The 16,956-nt window shown below is 42.2% G+C and overlaps 1 protein-coding gene across 2 annotated transcripts in view; it reads left to right on the top strand.

The window, feature by feature from the left end:
* Positions 1-16,945, top strand: part of SLC24A3 (solute carrier family 24 member 3) — a 144,411-nt gene extending 127,466 nt beyond the window's left edge. For both annotated transcript variants that reach the window (XM_026846480.1, XM_026846481.1), the window contains exons 13-16: positions 1,045-1,159; positions 2,045-2,157; positions 15,295-15,360; positions 16,322-16,945. In XM_026846480.1, the coding sequence (XP_026702281.1) occupies positions 1,045-1,159; positions 2,045-2,157; positions 15,295-15,360; positions 16,322-16,471 (444 nt within the window). In that variant the 3' untranslated portion in view covers positions 16,472-16,945. The remainder of the gene's footprint in view (positions 1-1,044; positions 1,160-2,044; positions 2,158-15,294; positions 15,361-16,321) is intronic.
* The last annotated feature ends 11 nt before the right edge of the window (positions 16,946-16,956 follow it).

The following is a 16,956-nucleotide window of genomic DNA, read 5'->3' on the forward strand; positions in this document are numbered from 1 at the left end:
TTTTGGGGTGGTCTGTATGTTACTCTTAAGCAGACTCAGACAATGATGGAGCATTGGCATCAGGAGAGGGTCTAACAAGGGAAGCCTGGGTTGTGGTCTGATGGAGTGCATGATTCATGGTCTGTGTCTGCATGAGACATGAAGAGCATGGAGATACCCTCTAATACACTGGCCACAGTTTCCCTGCTGGGAAGCAGGAGGCAACAAAAAAATCTTCAGTGCCTTCACAATTCATTTTTGTATTAAATGAAAAAATGTATGCCAGGCTTTTCCCTGTGAACTAATCAAAGCAGTTACAGGAGAGCACTTTTTATTTTGTTTTGTTTTCAATAATCCATGCTACCCTGAACAGAAGTAGAAATTTACTTGCTTTCTTCTGGTTTTCATCTGCAAGGATGAGGTGTTTTTCAAGAAGAAAGGTATCCCAGCATTCCATAGTTGAAATACCAGAGCCCACAGGGTCACTCTGCTGCTTCTAACATATGGTTCACATTTCTTGAAGTATGCTGCAGAGAGTTCACAAGAGCAATTAAATGTGGCTAATAGGAAATGGGCATCATTAGACAAAAGCATCCAAAATTTAAAAATATAAATCAGTTTGAAGAGCACTAATTTATCATAGACTGCATAGCAAAGGAAAGAGGAAATTAAAGATATCTCCTCTCTGCCAATAGGATTTGTTTGCAGTCACTTGGGGATATGTCCTTGCATATGGCATTTTCATAGTATAATGAACCATGGGGTTGCTTTAGTGTCTGCTTAACTATTATTTGTGTATAATAATGTCTACAAACTTCAGCCAAGATCACGAGACTGTTACACAGGGTAGTGTCAGGAAAATTGTGGATGAAAGGTACAAAGCAGCTAACAAAGAGGCTATCTAGCAGATCAGTGCTATCCTCTGCAAGGTGATCAGTATACCAAAAAAGGCTGTCACTTTAAAGAGTGAGTTTGCACTGAGCAATAAACTCTGCAGAACTGGGCCAGGCTGGTCTCTGATTTTAATTCTTGTAAACACTTTGACTGTTTATTTCCTCTCCTTAGGTGACAATCATTGGCTACACTCTGGGAATTCCAGATGTGATCATGGGCATCACTTTCTTGGCAGCTGGAACCAGTGTGCCAGACTGCATGGCAAGCCTTATCGTAGCAAGGCAAGGTAGGTTTATCACAGAGATGTCACACTGCTATCGAAGTGTTTCCTTGTGGCCTCTTCCTCTTTAGGTAGAACAGATATGTTCTGAATGTGAAAATATACAGAGCCCATTTCCTGAGGCTGAAATTTAAAACAAGATCAAAGAAGGAATTTAATTACATTGCTGTTGCAAAGCAGCTAACAGGTTCTTAATGACAGTGTGGAACAAGTTTTGGCACAATTGTCAACTTCAAGCCTTCCTCAAAAGTCACAACGCTTTTCTTAATTTAATTATCAGTGGTATAGAATTATTTAGAGCATGGCATAAGGGTCTCTCAGGTCACTTTCCAGCTTTTCTCCACAGTCGTAAGGTCTGGAAGATAATACTGTGTTTAAGGAGAACTTTTTTCTCCCACTTCTGTGACTCCAGCAACAGGTGTTTTAAGAGAAAAAGAAAGTTGTCAGTACTTCTTTTAGGATCAAAACCAGTGGCTCTTCATTGAAACAACCAACTACTTAATAGACTACCCAAAGACCTAATCTAATCAGTATGGTATAGGTATCCGTGTATCATGGTTATAGTAAAGCATCAAAAGCCCCACTGAATATGGCATCAGAGTGCCAGCAGGCCACAGCCAGTGGCCAGGGTCCCCACAGCAGCAGAGGATTAGTTGAGGGAAGTTCTCAGATAATCCTAGAAGGTGGATTCAGTCCCTTCAACACTGCTTGCCTTGTATGATGGGAAGAGTAAAGAGGAAAGGGAAAGGATGGGATAAGAGAGATCCCCTTAACTCTTTGCCTTAATCCATGGAAATTGTCTGGATTAGTTCAGATTAATGTATTTCTGTTTAAAAGTTGAAAAACTTTCCTTGAGTCATGTCTGATTGTACATGGTTTCCATCCCTGCAGGTATGGGAGATATGGCTGTGTCCAACTCCATCGGAAGCAATGTTTTTGATATTTTAATTGGCCTAGGCCTCCCATGGGCTTTGCAGACCCTAGCAGTGAATTATGGATCATACGTAAGTCCTACATTTGTTCAACATGATTATCTATTTATTTAATGTTTTAAATAAAACATCTATGTAGGGAGAAAAAATGAAGTCCAAAATTCTGTGGATTGAAGAAACAGTTTTGCTCTGTTTGCTCTGATTTAGGAGAAGTAGCAGTTAATTGTCAGTGGACATTCCCCATCCTTTGGAGGACAGATATTTCCATTTCATCCTTAAAGGCAGAAGGCTGTGCTGAAATAAGCTAACTCTCTATACTGTATTTTCACGCACTTGAATATATTCCAAATAAGGAAAATGATGCTGTTTTTAATAAGCCAGAGGGCATAAACACATAGGTGGAAAGTAAAGGATAGAGCAGACCTGTAGGGCTTTTGGTTAGAAAAATTCTAGCATTACTAAACTGTTAACACACTGGAAGGTGAAGGAAGCTGTTAAATGACTGGATATTTCAGAGCGTGACCATCATCAGGAAACACTGCAAAGCTTTCCTGTTTGAGGAGAAACTACCCAACACCAATGAAACCATCCTTTACTTCCCAAATGATAAAAGAGCCACCTCCTCACCCCAAAAGTTGTTGCAAGTTTTCTTCTGAGAAGGAAGAGCAGGAGATGCCATGAAGTCCTAGAGGGAAGTCACTGTTGCTGTTAGCTGGATACCACTCAGCAGTGTAGGAAGGAGGAAAGGTTCTTGATTACAATCGCTGAGTGAATGCAAAGTTAAAAAAGACTGGAGAATCACAGAATTGTTGAAGTTGGCAAGTATCTCTCTGGAGATCATCTAGTCCTCAGTCCTCTGCTCAAAGCAGGGTCAGCTAGAGCAGGAGGCTTAGGACCATGTCCAGTTGGGTCTTGAATACCTCCAAGGATTGGAGACTGCACAGCCGTTCTCAACAGCCTGTTTGGTGTTTGACCACTCTCGGAGTAAAAAAACATGCTTTGGTTTAAATGGAATTTCTGAATTTAAAATTTTGTGTCTTGCCTCTTGTCCTTTCAATGGATACCATTCAGAAGAGTCTGGCTGCACCTTCTCTGTCCTCTCCCATCAGGTATTTATACATATCAGTAAGATCCCCCTGTATCTTCTCTTCTCAAGGCTGAGCTATCCCAGCTCTTTCAGCCTCTTTGTCAGATGCTTCAGTCCCTTAAATCGTCCTTGTGAGCCTTCACTGGACTTGCTCCAGGAAGTCCCTATCTTCCTTGTACTTGAGGAGCCCAGAATTGGACCAAGCACCCCAGATTTGTCTCACAAGTGATAAGCAGAGAAGGATCATGTCCCTCTATCTTGTGGCAAAGCTTCTCCTGATGCAGCCCAGAATGCTGTTGGTACTCGATGCCACAAGGGTGCATTGCGGACTTCAGCTTGGTGTCCACCAGGATCAACAGGTTTTTCTCTGCCAAGCTGCTTTCCAACTGGTCAGCCCCAGCATGTACCCCCAACATGGGGTTATTCTTTCCCAGGCACAGGACTTTTAATTTCCCTTTGTTGATGTTCATGAGTTTCTTGCCTGCACATTTCTCTGGCCTGTTCAGGTCCCTTTGAATGGCAGCACAACCCTCTGATGCATCAGCCACCCCTCCCAGTTTTGTATCGGCTGCAAACTTGCTGAGGGTGCCTTCTGCCCCATCATCCAGTTCATTAATAAAGACATTAAGCAGTATTGACCCCTGGGGTAAACCACTAGTGACTGGCCTCCAGCTGGACTTGGAGTGCAGCGGTTCAGCCAGTTATCAGTCCAATCCACTGTCCGCTTATTTAGTCTGTTCTTCCTCTGTTTGTCTATGAGGATGTTTGAGAGACAGTGCCAAAAGTCTTGCTAAAGTCAACGTAAACAACTTCTGTCACTCTCCCCTCATCCAGCAAGTCCACCTCATCATAGAAGGCTATCAGGCTGGGTAAACATGATTTCCCCTTCATAAATCTATATGTCTACTCACAATCACTTTCTTGTCCTTTGTATGCTTAGAAGTGGTTCCCAGGGTTATTTGCTCCATCACCTTCCCAGGAATTAAGGTCAGGCTGACCAGCCTGTAGTTCCTTGGATCTTCCATCTTCTTGAATATAGGAGTGACAAAAGGAAGCAATGCTGTGGGAATAAAATCCCTTTCTTTAATGAGCATCTTATATGTAACTTATCTGTATTTTTGCAGAGAAGGATGAAAACGAGTGGCTGAACAGAAGCAGACAGTTTTCTTGGAGGCATAACAATGTCACTACTGTTTTGCACACCCAAAATGTTCATTGTACAGTGTGATCACATGGTTAGAAAAATCAGTCTTGGAAACAGTCCCACAGTTAGCAACGAGAGTTTCCTTAGTTTTCACTTGCAGTTCGTGGATTTCTCTCCAAATCCTTGTATAATTGGATTTCAAAACAAAACAAGCCCCCCCTTCCATCCCCTCCATTAATAGTAATGAATTATTTTACTAAGTTGTCAGAAAAGGCTAGAGTTAGCTGAGTCAGGTGTAGCCTGGTGACACCATTAAAAGCTGCAAGGTGCTTCAGTTATTCAAGGACCCCTGCTGATATGCCTGGCACCGAGATCAGCAGGGGCAGAAGATGAGGATCTCCTGCTGACTGAGGTCCATAGGGTTGAGCCTTGGACTGCTTGCATGAGCAAGGCCTGCTCACTGCATGGAGGTGCACAGGCTCAGGCCAACCTGCTTGTCCACTAAATGTGACTGTGAGTCAGAAACACTAGGTAATTTCTGAGCTAACAGTCACAATTTAGTACTGCTCCTTTGGTATTTCGTAGGATCCAAATTTGTCTTTGTAGCATCTCCTCCAAAAGAGGAACTCCTCAAAGCCATCGTGATGCCTCTGTCTTGTGTACAGAGGGCAGGAGAGATTTGTAAAAGACAGAAAGAGCTTGCTTGATCATGATTACTTTTGCATAGCCATCCAAAACCATGACTGCCTCCCCAGAATGTTTAATATGAGAGGACTATGGCAAAGTTAAGCTTTTGCTGAAAGTAGAGAATAAATGCATTTTAATAAACAAGCTGTTAAGGCAGTAATAGCTTTTGTACAAGCCAAAAAAAGTGGACTATGTGATTTTAAAGTTAAGCTTTAATGCAGAAGTGCATCCTAGAACCTCTCCAACCTTATTTTTCTGGAAGTCTAAACAGTCAGGGCTTTCTCCAGAATATGGTATTTCTCTAATACCGTACTCTGTAAAATCCTTACGTATCTCTTGTTTCAGGCTGCCTGACTTAGAATCCCCTGTGGCCAAATTTTGTTCCCTGTTAATGCTGATATAAAGAGTTATGGTATGTTACCATGCAGAAATTAAGAGGATCTGCTCCCTTTTTCTTTCTCTTTGTCTGCCTTTGTGCTGTGGTGTGCCCATGCATGTGGCAGTGGGGTGTCCTGTGATTATGCACATTCTGAACTTTCTCAGCCACATGCAGTAAAGTGGCTTCACACAGTAACCAGCCAAGCAGCTGCTCCAACCAGGACATTTATGGGGTTTCGTTCTGAATGTGAAGAGCAGTCTCACTGCTAATGGCACTTTCAGCTGCTGTCGCACCCTTTGTAGGATGAGCTTGTGTTTGAGCCTTCCTCAAACTCCCTAAGACCAGGTGGGTGTTTGAGAGCCCATTTTACAAATGGTGCATTATGATTTTGAGGTAAGCAGAGAGCTTTAGATGAGATGCAGCCTGCAAGCTTATGGCTGGTTGTGAGATGTCAATATAGTGAAAGCATTGTCCCTCAAGGTCCTGGTTGCTGCCTAGTTTTGTTATCTGCCTGGCAGCAACCACAAGAAGCCCCATGCAGATTCAGGTCTTCTAGTTTAAGCAAGTTCTCTCTATGAGATTGTGCCTGAGGGGGGACAATACAGCTTGTGATCTAATAGATAAGACAGAAAAAGAGCAAGAGGCAACCTGTCAAAGAGAGATGAAGGAACTTGCTGGAGGTCACACAGTAGGTAAGTGGCAGAACTGGAAATAGACTGAATCTCTTGAGAAACATCCTGGTGTTGGATTGCTAAATTGCAATCATTCTGAGTAAGTGCCTCTCCCAAGTCTGACAGCCCTTTTCCCAGGTCCATTGTTGATGGATGTTTCAGCTTACTATTATTTTATTCTTCCTTCTTGTTACAAAAAAGGAATGGAAAACCATCTTTTGCTTCTCAGGCTGCATCTTGGAAGCATCTGTCACCTGTTTTAGAGAAGGAAGTTCCCCTTCTGTTTTCCTACTTTAAATGAAACATTTTCCTGTAGGATGTGGGTACAGTGTAAGTGGAGACTGCAGGGCAGTCATAGCCCTGGTCTGAACAGGGGGGCTGCTCCCACATGATGTGATGTAGGAGGCTGGCACACCAAGCAGTGCTTTGCAAAACCACTGTATGCTCCAGGTCACTGGTCTCTGATATCATTCACCCTGCCTCGCCTGTTTGTATCTGTTACCACAAACCAGGTCTGTCTCAGTATGATCATCCATGTGCAATACTGTGTTTTTATCTCTTCCTTCTGGTACTGACTGGAGTCAGTCCAAACCAAAGCCAGAGAATGCTCCATCTCATGCTTCTCCAGGAATATGTTAGTGTTGGTGCAAAGAATAAAAGGTCCTCCTCTGCTCTCCACCCTTTGCTTTGAACTCAGTTGTTGATCCCACAGTTCTTGGTTTGGGACAGGCCACTGACGCTTTTCCCATCAAAGGGCAGATCTAGTCAATATTGCACAGCTTCCACATCAGAATCCTTCTGTTTCTACAATGTCTAGTCTCTATCCCAACTATGTTTATTATTTTAAGAGTCCTTGTTATTTCTGGACACCCATTAATGTCCAGGCACTAACTCTGTCTTCCTCTGTGCTTCCCACTGGAGATTCCATCTCCACCACTCCAAGGTCACTTGGCCACCCTTCTGCTGCAGCTGTGGCCTTCTGTTATCAGCCATCGCTAGCCTAGCATGCCAGCAGGACTTATAGAGAAAAAGCAGCATCTCTCTGGACCTAGAGAGACGTTTGAAAGAGTTCACTTTCTCATCTCTTCCATCTCTGAGTCCTCGAGACGTTGCTGACTGTAATACTATATGCACCCTTCCCCAGTGGCCCTGGCAAATCCGGGGTGGAAGGACATTTGCTGCGTGTCTTCAATTGCTTACCCCTGGAATCTTTTTGTGGTTGTGAAGCTGTAAACTAGACATCAGCCAGGAGTGCTTTAGAGAACAGGAGTTTTAGCCTAAGGATGAACAGCCAGATTTGTTCACATCATCATTTGGGAGTACAATCATATGTCTGTCCATCATTCCTCTGCCTGGTAACTTCAGCCAGTTTCAGCAAATTTGACAGCAAGTTAGAAGTTTTAGAGACATTACATTGCTTTCATGCAATAGCAGCTAAAGAGAAGAGGAGTAACCTGAGCTCAATCCTTGTTAGTCATGGGAGGATCCAGAGGGAAGTGGTCACTCAAGAAACACACATTCAGACAGCAAGTGTCACTGCTTTGCTACTCACTAACCAGTTTACTATTTAGTGTTTTAATTCCAAGGCGCTGTTATGAAGCTTATGACATCAGGACAAAGCTGGCCTTCATCTCCTCACAGCCAGCATCTGTGTATCTGTTCCCTGCCCCATTCAGGCCCAGAATCTGCATATAGACCACCTTAAATCCTCTGAGAGAAGAGGGAGGATAGGTTCAATGGATCTGTCAGTCATCAGGGCAAACATTAAGGTCGAGGGTTAGCAACAGGGTGCTGACTCTGAGTGACTGCAGGGGTCCCTGCTTCCCACAGCCTCGCCCTTCACTTCTGTAGATGTTACTCCTCTTCCTGCTCTGGGGTGTCAGACACTTTCCAGCTGTCACATCAGCATCTGCAACATGATGTGCTGGTATCACTGCAGCAGCATGCAGCTTGGCAGTTATTAATGGATTAATTTATTAGCTAATCCCAAAAACCTACGGATGGGCATAGCAGCAGGTGCATGCTGAAGCTGCTAACTAGCTTTCTGGAACAGTTTGCATGTATTGAGTGCATTTGCTTCCTGCTTTCATGATGGGGAAATTGGGATGATTATACTGTAGTAGACCAAAAGTGTCTAGAGCAAAAGTGTCTGGTCTGTTCCAAAGCTCCTAACAATACAGGCATTCCCTCCAACCATAATACCTGCATTTTTGCTTAATACCTTGAGTGTCTATTTGCAGCACTCCATTGCGTACTCCCGGGTGTGTACCATCTGCACAGTGAATTGTGTGATACAGAGCAAACCAAGGATGCTTTCTTAGGAGTCTCAGAAAAGGTCCAAGAAGGAAATTCCATTGAAATATGCAGGAATGCAGCACATGTCTGAAGTTCCAGTTTGTTGAGACTGCTGTCTTATGAGAAGACCTAGGGAATGCAGGATTTCCACTGAATTTCCACTGCCAGGCAGGGACACTGCAGGAAAAGGATCCCCAAACAGACAGAGGACCTGCAGCTTTTTCAGCCAAGGGACTGAAAACATAACAGAATCCTTCTAATATTTCTGAATGAGGTAATTTCTCTCATATTTGGACCCTGGAGCAAAACCAGTTTGGGTTTTGGCAATAGCTCCTTGTTTTCCCTTCAGCAACTGCCAGAAAAATAACTGAACTTTTATTTCCATTGTTTTTCTTCTGCTGTTTAGCTTCAGCCTTAGTTACTTACTGCCTGCAGGAGATGTGTGGGAATAGCTGGAGCTGGTGGCAGCATCTTTGTATTTGCTGCACAAGAAGCAGGGAGATAGTCTCCATTCAAATTCAGAGTAGATTTTGAACTTGCAAACCTTTCATGTGTGATGAGTCAAAATAGAGCATTCCTCTGTCTTGCTTTAGCCACTAGATACAAGCCGAACCTCAAAGGAGAGTTCAGGAATGTTGATTTTTCCTCCTTGCAGTATGAGGGAGTGCTTTGTCTGCAGACAGTTCTCTCCTGGGGAAGAAGCATTTCCTATTCTTAAATGAACAAGGAACTAAGCTTTTCTTTCTGCAATTAAGAATACTCCAGCTGAGGCCCTTTATCTGCTCTTTGCTAAAAATTGAAATTATCTCCTCCCTTTCTGTGAGTTTGAGTGTTTGCTAACCTTGTTTGCCCTGAACTTGCACATTGTCACATACCCTTAGAAAACCTATTCCATTGTCTCATGCAGGAAATGCCATTTGTCTCATGAGAAGGCTGCTTAACTGATTTTTACCCTAATTTGACACATCAAGGACACGTTTTTCTTTTTGTACCAAATTGCAGAATCTTCTGAGCTGTGCTCACAGTTAGAAATCACAATCAGAAATAGGGCAGACTACAGTGATAATCAGAGAAGTAGGAATAGTTCATCAGTTAAAACTGTATTTCCAGAGTTGTAGACTTAGGTATATTTGTGAAACAGCAGCAGGTAGTCCAGAATCAAATGCAGAAAAATAAAGAATCCTTTGGGGAACTGGAGAACTAAAATGAGAGAAATGAGAAATAAGTGAAGAGTGGCTCTTCAGCCTAGTTCGGATTTAACTATTTCAGAAACACTGAGCAATACTGTATAAAACAATTCATGGTTCTATATGATTACTTTTTGAAATAGATAGGTGGGCATTAGATTAGAAAATGCTGAAAGGCTACCAGAGCTAGCAAGAAGGTTAAAAAAAGCAGCATGCCTACTTGTGTGGCTTTTGTGATTCTGACCGTTGCTGTGAACAGAACGGCTGTAATGTAGACCTGGGCCAAACGGGAGGGGATTATTGCAGGAAAACCTTTAGGTGGGATAAAAGAGTAGGAAGTTGTTATACCTGCCTTTTTGTTCTGATGAGCAACTCCTGCTGTGCACCAATGAGTGCAATACCTTGTAGAGTTGCAGCAGACTTAGAGCAAATCTGAACTTGTCTCCTTTGAAACTGAATGTTCTCTTTGTTGGTCATAGATAAGTAATAACAGTGTTCGTTAGAATTAAAGGTTCTTGCTTTCATTAATATTTGGGGATTTCTGTTGTATTTTCAGAGAACCATTTCCAGAGCTAGGCTTAGGCCAAGAGCTTTAGCAGCAGTCCTCTGGTTACTCTTAATGCAAGAATTAAATACCTCAGTGCTCAGCAGCAGATTTGGAAGAAGCTTATATCCCAAACAATGTGGGTTATTTGTCCAAGCCTGCCTCCCTCAGCTATGGTAAATGAGGAGTGCTCTAATGTGCATCTGGGAAGTTGCTGCTGGCTGATATGACACTGGAAACCCCTTATAGTGCTTAATACATTTCTTAATACACAATTAGAACATTTCTCCATATCCTCAGGCTGCAGCTCCCCCCCCCAAATACTTGGCAGTGAGTTTCATCTAGTTCCAAGGACACCTTTCTTTGTTGGATTGAGAATATTCAGAAAAAAATATCCCTCAAAGACCAGACTACCATTGCATTTTGGACCTGAACAAACCCAGACAGCTTTCATTCTCTTCTCAGTGTCAGCTATAAAGTCTGCAAGAATCTCAAAGCACTCTATTAGTGCAAGAAACCTTTACAGTAAGAGGTATCTGGGCAACAGGCTTAAACAGGAATTATATCTACAATGAGGGAGGTTTCTTAGGGGTGTAAATCAGCTTGCTCCAGGGCTGTCTTAAAGAACCCAAAGACAGTGAGTGAGCACAGTGCCTGAACGTATGCCATTCTTCACATGTGCAAAAGCCTAGTGAGGTCAGACTTAATGCATGTGCCAGATAGTCAGTTCATCATATACAACTGGACTCCGTGCACACACCATGCAGAGCTGCTCTGTGCATAAGCAGCGAGCCAAATTAGCTGGACTATCTGTGTGCACAGAGTAACTCCACAGCATGTACAAGGCAAGTCCGGTGCATCTGGAATTACACCCAGCACCCATCCATGGAATCCATCTCCCAGCCATCCCAGGGCAAATCTGCTTTGGGAACAGGCTTACATCAATGTCAGTTTGTTCCAACTGTCCTTCCACTGTTTTTCATTTGCTTCTCGTTGTTTTATAGCCCTTCTCACCTGTCGTCTTTGTTCTCTTCTGTTCCTTTTCTGCCTGCTCCATGGCACGGCAGGGAGATGCCATACCTCCCGAGCCACAGTGGAAATATCTGGAATTCTGCACAGCTTTTACAGTGCATTGAGCTCACCAACAAGGCTTTTTACCCGAAGAGTTGCACTTTTTCTGTCAGAAAGTCCAGCTGTGATATGTATCCAGTTCAGCCAAATGAGCTTCCTGACAGAGTGCATTCCACAAGCTAGCATTTGCTCACCCAAGGAAACCACCCTTCGCTAGGTACATGGAAGGGTTTTAATCCTGCTATCCCATGGCAGAGTGAGGTATTAGGTGATGGCCCTAATAAATGGTCTGATCTTTTTCAGAGCAAAAGGCACTAGAAAGTGAAAACTGCATTTTTATGGGGATAGTCCCAAGCCTCTTAAAAGAAAAGTTGTTGTTATTTAGGTTAATTGATAGCTAATTGCTTTGTCAAACACTGGGAGCTGGGCTAGATCCCTGGCCAGGAGCATTGGTAGTTAAGCTGGAGTTTGAGAACTTTTAACCAGGAATAAAATTCAAGTATTTCAATGCAACACCAGTGGAAGGGAAACTTGGTGCTCATGCTGCTGAAGGGGTTGCCACATTTGCTTTGCCTGTGAGGGATCAGCATGATGTGTTACTGTTACATCTGTAACGCTGTCTTAAATAATTAGCATACACTTTATACTTTACTTATAGAAACTAGCAACTATATTAGCAATATATAGCAGAATAGCAACTTTTATTTCCCTCAGTGACCTCCACAGAGGAGCCTTGCTGACAGTCCAAAGAAAGCAGCCCCAAACGCCTTTCTTCGGAAGCACTGTCCTCAGAAAATTAGACACAGAGGCCTTTGGAATGGTCTTCTTTCCAAATGTCTGCTGGTTTTATGGAGGCTAATGATGTAACTGAGAAGCAGTGTCTGCACTTTAGGTTGAATTCAGACATTTTCCATGCTAAAATAATTCCAGCTGCTTCATTTGCTTCCTTTTCCTGTAGATTCCTTTCCGATTGATGTATTTCATACTGACAGTTTTTACAGATACTGGCACCGGTCAAACAGAATTCCTGACCAAAATCCAAACAGGAATTTATTGTAAAATAGTATCTGCCTTTCCTCACCAGCTGCTGCTCATTTGGGGTAGCAGGGAAGGTGACTTTAAAATTGTATTTTAGTTACACAAAGTTAGTTTAGGGGGTTTTTTGCATTTTAGAATAACTGAAATGGAAATCCAGGTTAGCTGTCATGTATGGCCCATTCAGATGAGCAGAAGCAGGAGAAAAGGAGTGGATGCATGGGAGTGAATGAAGTGCAATGGAGCAGTCCGTCTCTACAAGGAACAGTAATGTGGGCACAGAGCCCCCAGATTACCTTGTCCTGGCTCTTCAGTGTAACAAGCAGTGTAACCCTGTGCTGTAGGGTATCAGAGAGAAAGGTCTTTTGGATCAGAAGCTGATGTTGCCTGGAGAGCAGCTCATGTTTAAGAAAAACTTAAAGGTTTGCTCAGGACTGGTAATAGAAGCTGCAGTGGCCTTAGAGACTTCTTCCACAGCTGCAAGAATATACTTCCTCCTGTCTGCCACTTAAAACCTGAAGTTTACATTAATAGTGGGATCATTACTTTTTTCATCTTCACTTATGCAGACAGTCCCAAAATTAGCCTTCACACTCTGAAGCAATCCAAGTACTTAATTTCTTTGGACAGTCAGTCTAGTGAGACTATTGTATTTTGCGTGTAATGGAATATAATGGTCCTGCTGTACGTGCACACACTTACAGCTTATGTCTTAAAGAAATACTGTAATATCTTTAAGAACAAATTATCATCATGGTTGTAGCCTTTTTTATGATGGCAAAAATCAATAGAGAAGGAAAATGTGCCATTTGTCTAAGCCAGTATTTTAACACATATGAAGATAACAGCAAATCTCATGCAGCAACAGAACTCTGCAAATTGATGGGATGCTTGTGAGTACAAATGCTGTAACAATTCCAGTCTATAGTAGCTGTGCAAGACCTATTCATGCTTACCACAGTGTATTAGAAGTACAGCAGTGCATTATCATGCTGAATCTTAAGCATGTGCAGGAGAAGAGAGAAATCCTTCCAGGATTGTCTTTTTGCAGCATGCTTGACCTTGTCTCCAATGTGAATTTGCACAGAGGATCCTGAGTGTATGGAATTCATTGCAGGTCAGGTTTGCAAAATGTCAGAACCAATAATCCTTTCGTTGACTCTGGAATTCAGACTCTTCCCTCATGTGTCCTTGGGAAATGAAGCTAAATCATTACTCTGGATTTGGGAGCAATATTTGGGTTTGAAATGTTTCCTGACTGTGATGCAGAATGATACAAGTGCCTCAGCAGTCTTGCATTCATGAAATTGTAGTGCTGCTTATCATCAAATTAGCAATACCCACTTCTCTTGCAAATGGGCTTCTTTATAGTCTAACTGGAAGGATGCGAGCACTGAAAAGTGGCCAGTAATACACTGTTATTTTCTGTGTTGACAGTTGAGAAAATAATGTTGTAGCATAGAAGTTTAGTTTGAATTGTTTATTGGACTAAAACCAGTTTAAAAAACAAGAAATACATCCAGCTGTTAGAAAAAAGATGTGTTGTTTGACGTGGATGAACTTTCATTCTGGGAACTATTTTGCAGGAATGGACTAATGCTTTTGCTTTTCTTTGTATACAAACATAGAACAAGTTGAACAATTAAGAACTGGATACTAGCCCATTTAAGTAAGATCACTGCATTTAGTTTTGCTGTTTGACCCCAGCAGCAGAGTGGTATGACTGAAAACATATCTGCCCTACACAAAATCAAAGTCTACTACACAAAAAACAGCGATGTCCTTTTCTAAAGCATCCCTGAAAAATACTTGTACATAATTTCTTGCTAAGATTGATCTCCACCAGGAAACATAAATAGTTGGCTATTACTTTAAATAGTAATCAGTTTTCATGACTGTCAGTTGAAACTCAACTTCACATAGGGTTTCATTGGACGGAAGGTGCAGGGAGGAATACAGTGAGCTGTGTTACATTATAGTGGCCTTAAGATGATAATTGGTATTATTAGGTGGTCACCTATGACACATAGCCCTGTTGCTTCCCTGGAGAAGCTGACCTTCCCTTGGAAGAAGTCTTCCTCACAGAATAGCCCCTGCAGAAATGCATTGAGAGACTCCACTTGGGCGCTCTCTTGACGATACTGCAGGTGATACTGTTTGAGAAGATCATATAAAAATGCCCAAAGGGACAGTCATTAAGCTTTTTGAGAAAATAATGGGAAATTGAGAAGTGCAAGACTAGTTCAGGGACAGGATTAGAGACGTGGTTTTACTCTCTGTAGCTTTCCTATGTAGCTTTAGGTTGATGTCACATAAAATCATATTTTTAAATGTATTTAGGGCTTAAAGATGCAGGTGAGTGTCTTTGATTAGAGTCCAAAGCTTCTAAAAAATGGCAGTTAAATAGCTCTACAGCTTTGAGGACCTGTATCTTGATTCTCCACTTGCACAGTGGATATAATTGTGGCTCTGCCATGGAGATGGCTACATAAGAGCCTGTGATGTGCCTGGGTACCTTAGTGATGATATCTTTACACAGCCCTGCAGGGAATAAGTTGTCTCCTTGCCTTATTTGCCTCAGTGCTAAATAATGCTCAGCCTGTGCTAGTGTGCAATGATGCATTGATATCAATGATTTTCAGCAGTTGAGTTTCAGGCCATGAGATTACTGACTTGTTTCCTTCACCAAGATGAGTAAGAGTAAGGAAGAAATTACGTGTTTGTGTGTGTCCTTGTTTATTTTCCCCCACTGTGAAGCATTAATTGGTGACTGAATGCCAAATTCCCCCATTTGTTCTTACAGGACTCACATAGGAACTAATTTCAAAAAGAAATTTTCATGATATGACAATATAAGGGATGACAAAGTCTGTGTGTGTGTGTAACAGTTTGAAATGCGGTCGGGTCCTGAGAACACTAATAAAACTCCGTCTTCTTTGGCAATAGGGGGTAGGCAAAATAATCTGTGATGTAATGGTCTGACTTGGTATTTACAGCTTGTGAGCCAGTGTTTAGCAACTCAGCAGTTTAGGATTACAGAATTATCAGCAGAGAGAAATATTGTTGCTTGAAATTGTGACATGGTTTTATAAACTTCCTTCTTTTACAGATTCGGTTAAACAGCAGAGGACTTATCTATTCTGTTGGTCTCCTGCTGGCATCTGTTTTTGTCACAGTATGTATATAGTCTTTTGTTCTTCATTACCAAAAGAGTGATTTTTATAGACGTTTTCTTCACCTGTTCCCTTCTCACCTCCAGCTGTAATAGTGGCTGCAGTCTATTGTTAAGGGATAGGAATGGTCACTCCTATTATAAACTTGCCAAGAGTGTAATCTGGCACTTTGCAGAAGCTATCACTGTCATAAAATGGCTCTCATATATAGATATTTTTCATGGGAGGAGTCTGAGAGATACATTAGTAATCATTAGTTATTTTTCATGCTAGAGTTGAACCAGCTCCCTTGATGTATGATGAGATCCATTCTCCTGTTGGACATGTAGACAAAACGCTGTACAGTTTATTCTGGCCCTCTATAGGAACCTTCTGAAATACAAAACCAACCAGAACAAATAGTGCCTCGACATGACACTGTTTCTATTGAAGTCAGTGCCTCACATTCCCCGACCGGTCCAGTCCAGCACAGCAGACTAGAAATGACAGGGAGAACAGAATTTATGTGACATATTCCAAATCTTGAGACCAGCTGCTATAGGGAGTCCACACCAACACAACTGCCACATACACAAGACTTCAGTCTTTTAATAGGTTTGTGTGGGAGCAAACTAAACAAAGTCAAGCACAGCCTTAGACTGTGTGGCTCTAGACTGAGATGCAGAAGGGCACATAAAGCATTTTGAGTGAAGAAAAAGGAATATGGCCTTTGAAAGTGTTTCTGATGGAATTAAATGGGATTATTCTTGCCAAAATGAAATTTGTTGCAGAAATTTAAGGCCCCTGGGCCAAGACTCAAGGTGATGTAAGTCAGAGTGGCTTCAATGACTGCAAGGGAGCTACTCTGATTTACTTCAGCTCAGTAAGGGGATGGTCATTTTCGTGGTCCTGTAATTGAGAAGGGGATTTGCCACTTTATTTGAAATGTGCCTGCTGTGGTGGTTTACTCTGTGTTTATTGTAGGTTTTTGGCGTCCACATGAACAAATGGAAACTGGATAAGAAGCTAGGGTGTGTGTGCCTTTCCCTTTACGGCATCTTCCTGTGTTTCTCCATCATGACAGAATTCAATGTTTTCACATTTGTGAACTTGCCGATGTGCAGAGATCACTAATGCAGGTGGCAGACTGTCGGGAGGATCTTCCTTCTTACCTGTGCAATACAAACCACGGCTGGCATCTCCTGAATGCGGTGCACCTCCAAGTCGTGATGTATATCCTGTTCACTGTTCATAAGACCTGTGGCCCCATCTAGGTCTGCCCTCTCCCTGACTCCCCCACAACCTGGAAAAATCCTGCATCGATGTGAAGATTATTTTTTTCAACATTCATGTGATTTCCTAGCTCAGTTTTTGAACAGTGTGACTGGGACTCTAGATGAACTGGCTGCTAACTGGCATCAAGCCAGGCAAAACTGGTCTGCTACAATTCCTTTTTTTTTAAGTTATTTGATGGAAGACTAATCTAATTTATGACTTAAGACTATTGCTACAATGCAGAAGAGGGTACATCATACAGGGGCTGATTTTCAAGGAGATTCATGGGAATTTTTTTGGTTTGTGGTTTTTTTTTTTCCTTGGTTTGTTTGGTTGGGGGGGGG

This window comes from Athene cunicularia (assembly GCF_003259725.1).
Source record: "Athene cunicularia isolate RWA chromosome 3 unlocalized genomic scaffold, athCun1 chr3_part1, whole genome shotgun sequence".
Lineage (NCBI taxonomy): Eukaryota > Metazoa > Chordata > Aves > Strigiformes > Strigidae > Athene > Athene cunicularia.